The 11697-nt window shown below is 44.0% G+C and overlaps 1 protein-coding gene and 1 pseudogene across 3 annotated transcripts; one reads left to right on the forward strand and one right to left on the reverse strand.

Annotated features, from left to right (window-relative positions):
* Positions 1-1267: 1267 nt before the first annotated feature.
* LOC147427216 (uncharacterized) lies at positions 1268-4901 on the reverse strand (annotated as a pseudogene).
* Positions 4902-5241: 340 nt separating this feature from the next.
* Positions 5242-9362, forward strand: LOC147427217 (uncharacterized). 3 transcript variants are annotated; one of them, XM_086498632.1, is made up of 5 exons: positions 5242-5399; positions 5725-5870; positions 5967-6117; positions 6872-7407; positions 7556-9362. In XM_086498632.1, the coding sequence occupies exons 2-5, from the start codon at positions 5812-5814 to the stop codon at positions 8928-8930; spliced, it is 2121 nt and encodes a 706-aa protein (XP_086354758.1). In that variant the 5' UTR covers positions 5242-5399; positions 5725-5811; the 3' UTR covers positions 8931-9362. The 3 variants fall into 3 exon arrangements, with proteins under 3 accessions (XP_086354758.1, XP_086354756.1, XP_086354757.1); XM_086498630.1 differs by lacking the exon at positions 5242-5399 and having other exon boundaries at positions 5473-5870; XM_086498631.1 differs by lacking the exon at positions 5242-5399 and having other exon boundaries at positions 5481-5870; positions 5985-6117.
* Positions 9363-11697: the final 2335 nt, after the last annotated feature.

Consider the following 11697-nt stretch of genomic DNA (forward strand, 5'->3'; position numbering starts at 1 on the left):
GTCATGTCCCAGAGTATGGCGAGGTTCGATTGGTGTTTGTGCCGACCCTACGTTTAGGGCATTATGGCGAGGTTTGTTTTTAGTGTCATGCTGAATGTGTGTGAGCTTTCAGTCATGTCCCAGAGTATGGCGAGGTTCGATTGGTGTTTGTGTCGACCCTACGTTTAGGGCATTATGGTGAGGTTTGTTTTTAGTGTCATGCTGAATGTGTGTGAGCTTTCAGTCATGTCCCAGAGTATGGCGAGGTTCGATTGGTGTTTGTGCCGACCCTACGTTTAGGGCATTATGGCGAGGTTTGTTTTTAGTGTCATGCTGAATGTGTGTGAGCTTTCAGTCATGTCCCAGAGTATGGCGAGGTTCGATTGGTGTTGTTTGTGCCGACCCTACGTTTAGGGCATTATGGCGAGGTTTGTTTTTAGTGTCATGCTGAATGTGTGTGAGCTTTTAGTCATGTCCCAGAGTATGGCGAGGTTCGATTGGTGTTGTTTGTGCTGACCCTACGTTTAGGGCATTATGGCGAGGTTTGTTTTTAGTGTCATGCTGAATGTGTGTGAGCTTTCAGTCATGTCCCAGATTATGGCGAGGTTTGTTTTTAGTGTCATGTTGAATGTGTGTGTGTTTATGGTGAAGTCATGCTGGGTGTGTGAGCTTTTGGCAATCAGTTTATGGTCATGTCCGAGATTATGGCAAGGTCCCATTGTGTATGGATGGAAACTATAAGGACCCTTCTTCTAAGGCTGATCTGGAAGATGCAAGACCTAGCAAGAGCGAGAGAAAAAATCAGAATCCCAGAATTGGTAAAAGCATATGTACATGGCTGATGTGCACGCATCCTAAACCTAGCAAAATCGCCATCAAGATCAGCTTAAGCATGACCCTTTTGGGCTCAACCTATAGCCCTATATAGAGATGCAAGACCTGGGAAAAGCCAGAGAAAACTCGGCCCATGAGCTTGTTGTCAACCACCTGGCAAAAGGCTTGTGTTGATGCATTATGGTTTCATTTTGCTGGTGATATCAAAGAGACAACACTTCATTGTTGCGACCACTTACGAGTGATAAAGAACAAACAACCAGATTAAGACAACCCAAATGAACTTTAGGATATCTACAAACTAGCCTAGCTTCTTGGGGACCACATCATATCAATCTAATTGTTCCAAAAACAAATATATTGCAATTGTCCAAGTCATGTTCACAAAACATACATAGCTTGCAAAGTTCCAATGAGGCATGACATATGAGGATGACCCTAAACCGCACGCAAGTCATATAAAAGTAATTCGTGTCTGCGAGGCATAGATCTTCTCATATATCTGACCATCATCAAGCTTCACAGTGAGATGTCGTTCACAATCAATATGCGATACCTCGTGGTCACATGCTATGATAGAACCATTGGCCGGGTTCTCACCATCCCATAACTGTACAAGGTGGTTCATGATCTGGGAAGTTGAATTTGCAGACAAGTGCTTCTGAGATAGAGGGAGCAAAGCATGGCATGTATGGCAACATACTATATTTGAGCCATCAACAAGAAGGGTTTTGCTACAACAATGCCGGCAATTAACACGTCGCCATTTCTCAAAGCGCACTCGATTTCGCCCTCGCTGGTGCTTACGTTTCAAGGAACCTGTGTTTCTGGTTTTTTTTGCTGGTTCTGGACAACCTTCAACCACCTCACCTATGCCATCAATGATACACGATAGCCTGCCATGCCCAAGCCGTGTTTGTGTGACATTTGCCTGGATTTGTTTGATGCTACCCTTTCTTGGCAAGCTGATCTCCTCTGGCTCATGGAGATTCTCCAAGTTCTCCATAGAGATCTTTAATTTCTTCAGAGCAACCTCCTTTTGCTGCAATGTCCACTGCGGTAATACATCAGCCAATTGTCGCAAGAACTCCCTAGATTTGTCGATACAATTGACTATCTCCATGTCAACCTGTTGCAAGTATGGTCCAATACCATTCATATCAGTATCCAGTGCTTTGTCATCACATCCACTCCCTGTTTCAAAGACTTGGGCACATTGTTGCATTCCATCGCTGGTTGCAAGGTCAGCCATTGCATGCACGCTATCCACAATAGGTAAAATTTCATGAAGCATTGGAAAATAGCTTTGAAGTATTAACCGAAGCCCATATAGATGCTTGCATTGGGAGGACCACTCTGGGCAATCACAGTACGAGGATTGCATGCTCACATGGTACCAAGAGTCTGATGTCATGCTTTGAATCTTGAAGAGTAATGTAGATTCGTTCACCACCTGAAGAGTTTCAGGATTAGTCTTGTATCGTTGACATAGCTTCTCCCCAGCAGCTAGTGCCTTTGTTGCACTCTTGCTTGAACCATACACAGCAAATCATCCAAAATCCGCTATCAATGAACATGCCATGAACTTTACTAAGAGGTAGATCGAAGAGAAAGTCCAAGGAGTGGGACAATAGCTCACCTAGCTCTTGCTTTTGCTTGAAGAACTCCAAGAGAGTTCCTCCCATCCAGCTTCCACTCCTCGCATTGCCAACAAGTGCATGTAGTAGATCCAAGGCTGGCCTATTTATCCTCGCATCCAAGAGAGTATACTTGACATATTGCCATAGTCTTTCCACCAAATTCGTTGTGTCCACATTGCCATGGGGAAAAAGACGTCCAAACTTCGGCCAGCGTTCACGCCATACGCATGACTTCGAGCACCATCCATTGGAGACATAACGTTGAATATTTGCATGATTGGAGTAGTCTAGCAAGAGGCGTTGAAAGCGATCTTCAAAGTCGTCCTCGGAGCTGGAGTGCATCAAGTTACACATTGAAGAATAAACATGGTCTTGCATGTGTCTTGGCACTTGCGGCAAAAGGTTCTCCACCCAAGCCTTTTTGACATGAAACCAACAAACCAGGACATGACATGCTACTTGGACTCGTTGTCCTTCACTGTGTTCAGCCCAACAAGCAGGATCATCTTTGACAGCACTCAAGATGGCATTCAATTCTTGGGGACATTTGTCTATCACAATTGCATTCGGTCGTATGCTGCCCATTCTCGAGAATATCATCCGGATGGTCAATTCAAGGGCAACGCTCTCCTGACATGTCCCAGGGTCACTTGTGCACATCATCAACCACAAAGGAATCCCTGTACCATTTTGATTTGGCAAAACAGCTGCATACAATGGCAACCCATAAACGTTTGTCTTGAATGTGCTGTCCACGGCCCATGCATTATGTTGTGAGAATCGAATACACATCTGAAGCATCCAATCATCTTGAATGATGACGACAAACGGCTTGTTGACGTCTTGCAAAGCATTTGGATTGTATGGTTGCACATATGCGACCTTTCAAAAGCAATAAGCAACTAAATAAGGACATAAGAAAAAGGAAAACATAAAAATGAAGATAGGGCACTCCAAAGTACCTTCCCTGCGGCTTGTAACTTTAGAGCCTCCATGTACATTGCAGACCAATCATTCCCAGATGCACGACCTAGAGAAAACAAAATGGTTAAGTAATTAAAGGGGTAACAGGAAAAGAAAATTATCTTGCTACCTTCATGCCGTAGGCTATATGCCAACTGTTGGACCTCCTTTGAGATAATGAAGAATCGAAAAGTTGTGCGATCTAACAAGGATGCTCGTTGCTTGTGGAAGTTTTCTTTTGAAACTGACATTTTGGCAACATGGCGACATGTTCCAACATCAAAATAATCCTCCATGCAACATTGAAGCACACTTGGATGAACAGGTAGATGATATAAGTCAGCCCGAGAGCCAGGAACATGGCCCTCATGCGTAGCACGAAGCAAAATCGTGACCTCATGAACTCCCTCACTGAATTGCACCTGTGCCTTGAAAGGACAACCGCACTTCTTCGTTTTCCTCTCTCTACGCTTGTTTTCTCCATGATGCCTTCTTGAACCACCACGATGACAGACATAGTAGTCCTCTACCTTTCCTTCGCCTACCTTGGCTGATCTTATCTTAACAAGCCTGACTTTATGATTTATCATAATACTCTCCAGCACATCACACACATGAAATCTATCTGTAATAATTTTTTTCACTTGGAGTTTTCTCACCGGCTTTGCCCTTCCCTCCAACCTTCTGAAACATAAGCGATTCAGATTGGAGGATAGGATCCTTCTTACATACCTGACAATTTCTGACCGCATCTCTAATGAATGAAGTAGGTATGCCATGCCTTTTGATATCTGTGCACCATGCAGTTTTCATCTGATTCATAGTTTCCAACATGCTCAAATGAGCCCCTTGCTGGTCGACATGACATTGTTCTGTAATGGTTGTCCACTCCTCCTTTGGTGCAATGGCTCTGGGAGGGAGACCCTTCAAGAAGATCCTAACTGATCCATGCCGAGGGGATCCTCGGATCACAAGATTGTCCTTCATCTTGTTCCACCGTTTTACATCATGCATGCCGACATTGTGCAGCATACCCAATGTTGGCTTACAAATCCCTTGAAGATCTAATAGCATAAGGTCATAGCTCTCCCGAGAAAAGCTAAAGAAATGGTGAGAAGCATGCAACTCTGGGTCAAAAGATTGGGTCACGGGTTTCCTCCTATGGATTGAATCTGCAAGGAAGGTTGAAGGGAATTCGGTAAACTCCTTTACTTGGTCACCACCACTAGAATGGGATCCTGATTCCATAGAAGCACTACTTGAGCCTGTTGATGACGAGCTGCCTTCCTCCAACTCCTCATTCAAATCAAATATACGATATTGCTTTTGTTTCTCCCCATCCTCGAAAGCATCCAATCGTGCCTCCATCCTGCCCGGCATCCCTCGATCTCCCTCTGCCTTCCAGGTTACGTTTAGGTCAATGGACTGCATAACTTGTTTTGCCTCCCAAGGTACATTGAGGTCCAACATTTGTCTGCTCTCCATACCTGTTGTGGCTTCTTCCCTCTACCCTCCTGTCTCTCAGAGATAATGCGTGGCCTCTCTGCCCAAACCCCAACAGCGTGGCCTCCCCGCCTGTCGACCCCCCTGAAAAGCGTCCCAAATTCAAATTTCCACCCTGATGACATGGCACTTCCCTCAGCCTTATCCCGCTTGAATTTGGCCAGCATGCCCAGCCCCCCCTGCTGTCCAGGTTTAGTTTTTACAGATATGCACGGTCCAGATCCCCTCGATAAGCCCCAATCGAGTTCCCTGCCATTGATCCCCTTACCCTCCCTCTTTAAATGCTACGTGTTATATAGTCGTGAAGGCTGCTGCCTGCATGCAAAAGCGCACAGCACAGTGAGCACATACTTTTCCTGCGGCGTGCCTCTCCAGCTTCCCCCCACTCCACTCCAAAACGGTTTCCTCTCCTCGACTCGACCTACCGAGTACCGACACCAAGCCAACCTCTATCGGCTATGGCTCCTCCGACCTCGCTAGGTAACACACACACACACACACACTCACGCAAGTAGTCTGTACCCACTTTCCTTTAGACAAGGAGATCGATTCACACGGTGCGGTCCCCCCACATTATAACCCCTGTTTCACTTTGTAAAAGCAGGGCGGATTTTCCTTCATCATGCTGCTCTGCTAGTACATGTTTTGTGTCGTTACCTGTGTCTCTGCTTGTGTATTTTTTTTTGTGAGATCTCTCTCCCCCTCTCTCTCTCTCTCTCTCTCTCACACACACACACACACACACACACACACAGGTGTGACTGACTACAGCTAGCTTAACTTTGTCCAACTCATGTTCTCTCAGCTTTCAGGCAACAGAGATAGTTTTTCTCTTGCACCATGTAGCCATTTTATTATTCTGCACTTCAGTGGAGAGCAGCGAACGGCAAGAATGAAAGTCAAGCATGAAGCTGTGGCAGGCAATGTCTTTATTCCACAAACTGCTGAAAGGTAACTTTCTTAATGTGGGTGTGTATCGAAATCCCTGTCGGTGCTTCTTTTGTTGTACTGTAGCTCAATCGGCAGCAAATATGCTGTGTAAATTAGTTTTCTCAACTTGGGCAGTAATACGACATTGGTGATGGCTACGGTGGATGATTTATCAGCTAAGACCATAGAATTTCTTAGGGCAAGGTTGCTGGCAGAGCGAGCCACATCGAAATCTGCCAGACAACAAGCTCAGGAAATGTCCGAGAAGGTATGCTAATTCTTGAAAGCACATCTACACTTCGATTGTTTGATTCCTTTAAAACAGTGTTAAATGCTTGACAGCTTCCTTAAAGTGTTTCTAGGTAAGTATTTCAATGTAAGTAACTGCATGAGGAGTGGTGATACTGTAGAATCCCCGTAGCAACAGCGACATCTTATGAACAATTTCACTAAACCTATAAGAGAATTGCATGAGGAATGGTAGTATCTTAACTATGACATCTTATTAGCAATTACACTAAATCCTAGAGAATTGCATGAATGCCAGCGGTACTGTAGAATCCCCGTTGACGGTGGTTGTAAGGAGTGGCTAATTTGTCTGCTACGGGCTCTGTTGTTGTAAGTGTTAACTTAATGTGATCAAGAGGCATCACTATGTTCTGATTCTCTACCTTTGCTGATTTGTACCAAGCTTTTGTATCATTTGTAGCTATGCCAGAGGTGGGGTAAACAAGTGGCTAGCAAAACAGATGCAGGGACTAAAGAAGTAATAGTTTAAGAAATGTCTTCTAGAACGACATACCAGTGTAGACAAATGATAAGCTTTAGAACTTGGTTACCTCTTTCAGCATCATATGAATGCATGTATCTTGGGTTCCAACGGATCCCTTTTCTTTGCATTCACCTCCTTCCCTGGGCAAGCTTGACCTTGATGAGAAAGGATACTCAGCATTTATGTACACCAGCTTTGGTTTGTGAAGTGCACAAAGTGCTTGCTAGGAGTAACCTCTTTTGTTATGCAGGTCAATAACCTGCATATCCGCCTCGAGACAGAGATTAAGCACAGAAAAGAAGCTGAAGCTGCAATGGAAAAGGTGTTTTTGGCGTTGAAAGCAAAGGGCGTTCTTATGGACAGAGTCTTGTTGCTCCCTACAGATTTGAATGGGAATTCAATGGGTGAAGCTTCACCATTAGATTACGGCGAAGGCGCAAAAGAGTTGTCTGGAGAGGTTCCTTGTTCCCCCATTCAACATGGAAAAGAGGAAAGAGATGAAAGCAGCACACAGAAGAAGGGCATCTTGGAATGTGTGACTGAGCTGCATGGGAATTTATCCGTGGTGGAGGGTACTGAAGATACAAATGGCACCAGCGATGCTCCTTGTGCTAATCCAGTTGAGAGGAAAGCGCGCGTCCCTTTGAGGGACATTGCCCAGCACCCGCACCGTTGCTTGATGGAGCATGACCATGATAAGAAAGAAGTTATCCAAGATCATCGTATGCTTGACGGAACCCCTATTGTAAAGGGTGCTATAGGGACAGGGCAAAGCATCCAACAAGGGTATACTTGTCAATCTTATTGTTGACGATCCTTTTTCATGCTTAGATGGTTCCAATTAGGCTTTAGATTTACAAATTTTCAAGGCTGAAGCTTTTGTTCTGTATGCCAAATTGTCTTATTATCATTCCTAATGTTTACTTTTTTGCAGGCTTTGTATCACAACAAAATTGAAAGCATTGCTACAGCAGATAGAAGAAGAGGTGGGTGCTCTTCCTGAGGAGCAGCCACTACGTGCTAAGCTCCAGGGGGTTGCGGGTCACTTAGCACACATGCTAGATAGGGGCCAAGAAGCAGGTTTGGAGAGTGATCACGTAGAGAGCAGCAACCAGCCTGAGATTATCATTAGCTCATCGGAAAGGGTCACTGCCCCTGAGGCCAAAAACTGTACCCACATGGAGGAAGGGATAGACAGAAGAGAAAGGTTGGCTAAGAATTTATCCTCAAGCCCCAAAGCTCAGCTGCAACGTAGGCCTTTAATGTCCTCGACAAGCACACTCTCTACACCCTCCATGGAAAACACTTTTCTGGAGAGCAATGCGTTCTATGAGCGAAAACCATTATGCGACTTGCTGAATGGAGCCAACAGGGATGCATATGTTGGGCCATGTCCATTTCTTGACAGGGGGCCATTGGCTCCACGTGTGTTTCAATATGACAATCCACATTTGCAGATAGCATATCCGCCATCCATGGCTGATTGGGGTTCTATCTCAAGAAGCAACAGTCACATGGGATTCGAGTCTTCATATCTGATAGAAGTCCCGAGTCCGAAGAGCTCTGATGCGCTCTCTGTTGCGGATAAGTTGCTGCCCAAACATGGGCGACACAATGATGATGTCTGGTCTCCAGCAAGAGCATCATCAGGCTTTGAGGGGCAGAATGCATGGTTTCCAGCTAGATTAGACAGACAATCTAGAGCTATGCTCCCAAATGGCTATATACTTAATGACATCTCCAATGAGGGCGTCATGGAACAGGGTTACAATCATCCAAATATGTATCTTCAACGTCGGTTTCCTCATAGCTTACTACATTCTCACCAAGAAAGAGATCCAAGAAATTCTATGATTAGAGCTGTGCCATGGAAACAATTGAAGGACCGTTCTTTGTATAACGATGAAGCTGCTTCAGTAATGGATCACAGAAATGGGAGACTTGGAGGTATTCTGATGGCATTGGATGCAGCAAGGCAGCATGTGCAAGGAGACGAACTCATGGGACCTCCTACACCGATGGCAGTGGATGCTTGGCTTAAGAGAGGGTATCTCCATGGGGATTCTGGTGAGCAACTTCCTCCTGAGTTTCAACGCGACACATGGCGGTCACGCAGCCATGCGCCAATCGTACAATTACCACCTTCTCCTACCTCAGAGCATGGATATTCTCCATTTGAGAGGCCCCATGGTGGGCATCGCAGAAGTAGTTCTGTGTCAACAAACTTCATGATGTCTGAATGGGACAATTCGCAGCCTCCAAGAGGGGAGGTCCATTTGGGGAATGGCATCACTTTGTATACAGACTGATCTTGTCATTAGCATCAATTATCAACATTGCTCGGCAGCCGCCAAGTGAAAGCTGCAGCATTGGGCCTATTTAACTATGGTGTCAGCAAGCATCAAGCATAGAAGGGGCTCTGTTTCTTGCATATGTAGTAGTAGCTCATTTGGAGGAATGTGATTGCAAGCTGGTGGGCAACCAATTAACAAAGGTAACAGCAGCATTGTAAAAGGTGCAAGTTATAAGTTTGATTTCTTGTGAGTGGATTAAATGCAGGAAATACATAATTACATGACAAATCCATCACCAACTCTCTCTCTCTCTCTCTCTCTCACACACACACACCCCTGTCCTATTTTCCAAAATCAAGGCTGCACCATTGGTGGGAGACCTCAAAGTGATGGAAAAGCTATCATGTAAAAAGAGTGGACAGCGTTAAAAGCTCAAAAGGTTAATCAGAGAGAGCTCTGGTCAGCCATGTGAAAGGGAAGACAAAAAGGCAAAGGCGGATGGCAGGATCACGCTTCTAGCCAAAGCAGATGACGCGCGCACACACACACACACACACACACACACACACATCATACACGCCTCTAGCATATAAAAGGCTCGGGAATATGATATCCATTATTGAGCTTGCTTTAAGTCCCCTCTTTTGTCAAATGCCATACACAACATTACACATCTAAAATATATTTCAATATTTTGTGGAAATTGAGAGAACAATTGTGAAAACTACCCTCATGTTGAAACAAACCCTTAGCGTCGAGGTAGCAATTGTGATACCTAGTGCAATGGTAAGACCCTTACTAGGGTGCAAAGAAAAACCATGGTTTTAAAATTTGAAATTTACCTCTACAAATTTGATTAGAAGGTGTTTATATACTCACCTTCTCAAATGGACCTACCCAAGACTTTTGACAAATAAAGCCAAAATAAATATTGGGGTCACATTGGGCTATTCACTTGAGATGCTATAACTTTAATACCTTGTTTGGAGGTCATAAGGTAAGGGGGTCAGTATTAGAGCGGCCCCCAATTGCAGTGCTTGTACTCGTCAATTATGACACGATGCGGAAGCGTAAAGCAAGGTGAGAGAGACAGGGGGAGAATACATGAGAGAGATGTAGTGCTGAACCAACTAACTGTACAATGAATTAGTGAATTACAATGGGGGCTTTGGTGCTCCTTATATACTAGCTTTGATGGCTTTAAGTACCCGCCTCAGCAAATTGCCCTGCCTAAGACTTTGCCAAACACAAAATTTGGCATACTTATCAGCCACAAACCATAGTTGACCATAGGATTACTTATCAACCAAAGCAGTGCCGAGCACAACTCTACCAACATACCCCACTATCAATGCACTGCAAGATATGACATTTTGGACAAGATTCTCCTAGAGCACTTATTGCTCTCTTAAGACTATCAATGCATTGTAAGATATGACATTTCGGACAAGATTCTCTTAGAGCACTTATTGCTCTCTTAAGTGCACCAGATTTGGCATGATATCGACCAAACCTAGCTCAACTCTATTAGCATGCCAATTCAACACAACTACCAAAAATCTGTCTCAAGCTGATAGCACCTAGGAACCGATATTTTCTCTTAGTTTCCTCCTTTGGATGCACGTCGCGACATCGTATTCTTGTACTCTTCTCTTTTATCATTAATCTCAGAGCATCCTTTTGGCTCATGCTATTGTACTCATTACCAATTGTACTTATATGAATATATTATAGTTTTAGTATCATTCTTCCATTTCCATTTCAATTTTGTCTTCTCTTTGTTTGAATTAATAACCAAAATCTGCTTACCTGAATTGGTTTAGCTAACTCTACTAACTCAACCCGGAATAAATGTTAGAAGTGACCAACTCATTCCATTTTAACTATCACGGTGGTGAGATGAATTGCTGTTGATAGAGAATCTCTCTCCCAATCGGATTTCCAAGTTAGCCAAATTCAGTCACGCCGCCTAGAAGAGTTGGTTGTGGCAGAAGACCATCAACCATATTCATATACAATCCAAATCACGATAGTCCAATCCTAGAGGAGTGAGAGCGAGGCTTTGACACTAACACATAGGGTGGCAATGAGATCGATTCAACCTTGGATTAGCGAGAGGCGGAGAAGAAGGATGAATTCCAACACTCTACAAGATCCAGGCATCGGTGGTGGTCGAAAAGAGTAGAGAGACACTCTCAATGTGGTGAGTCTTGAAGGAAAGAAAAGAGAAAAAAAAAAACATATAAATGAGAGTGATGGAAGTAGAAAGAGTCACAAGTCAGGACACACGAAGACGAAGCAAAAACCAGACCCAGATATTGTAACTAAACGGATGATAATGACAAGTGGGATGCGGATACTGATCACTACATCAAGAGAAGGACCATAAAACACAAGTCAATATCGAAAGCAAAGTCTTGGCACCATGAAGGATCCGCTGATTTGAAGATTGTCTTTCATGTGTTCAAAGGAGGAAAGAAAGACGAGCCAGATGTCCATATTCAGGCCTTTGAACAATATGTTGAGCTCAAGGACATTGATAAAGACAAATGGGAAGAATTTTTTCTTAGACATTGAAAGATGCAGCTTGAAATTGGTACTACCATTACCTAGCATATTGGATCATAACATATAGTAAGTTGATCAAAATATTCTTGCTTGAATATTCAAACAATAGAGGGGATGACAATATCTTATGTAACTCGACAGGATAAAACAAGGTTATTTGGAGCTATGTTGAGAAAATTAAGGAACTGACCATATAGCTACACAAACTCGCGTC

Source organism: Adiantum capillus-veneris, chromosome 24, assembly GCF_014529385.1.
Source record: "Adiantum capillus-veneris isolate H3 chromosome 24, ASM1452938v2, whole genome shotgun sequence".
In the NCBI taxonomy this organism is placed as follows: domain Eukaryota; kingdom Viridiplantae; phylum Streptophyta; class Polypodiopsida; order Polypodiales; family Pteridaceae; genus Adiantum; species Adiantum capillus-veneris.

What these genes read in the sequence shown, in the direction of transcription:
- LOC147427217 (XM_086498630.1), top strand. Translation starts at nt 5,713, where the DNA reads ATGTTCTCTCAGCTTTCAGGCAACAGAGATAGTTTTTCTCTTGCACCA. An exon ending in ATTCCACAAACTGCTGAAAG is followed by an intron (nt 5,871 to 5,966) that starts GTAACTTTCTTA and finishes TGTGTAAATTAG; the next exon opens with TTTTCTCAACTTGGGCAGTA. An exon ending in GGGCAAAGCATCCAACAAGG is followed by an intron (nt 7,408 to 7,555) that starts GTATACTTGTCA and finishes ACTTTTTTGCAG; the next exon opens with GCTTTGTATCACAACAAAAT.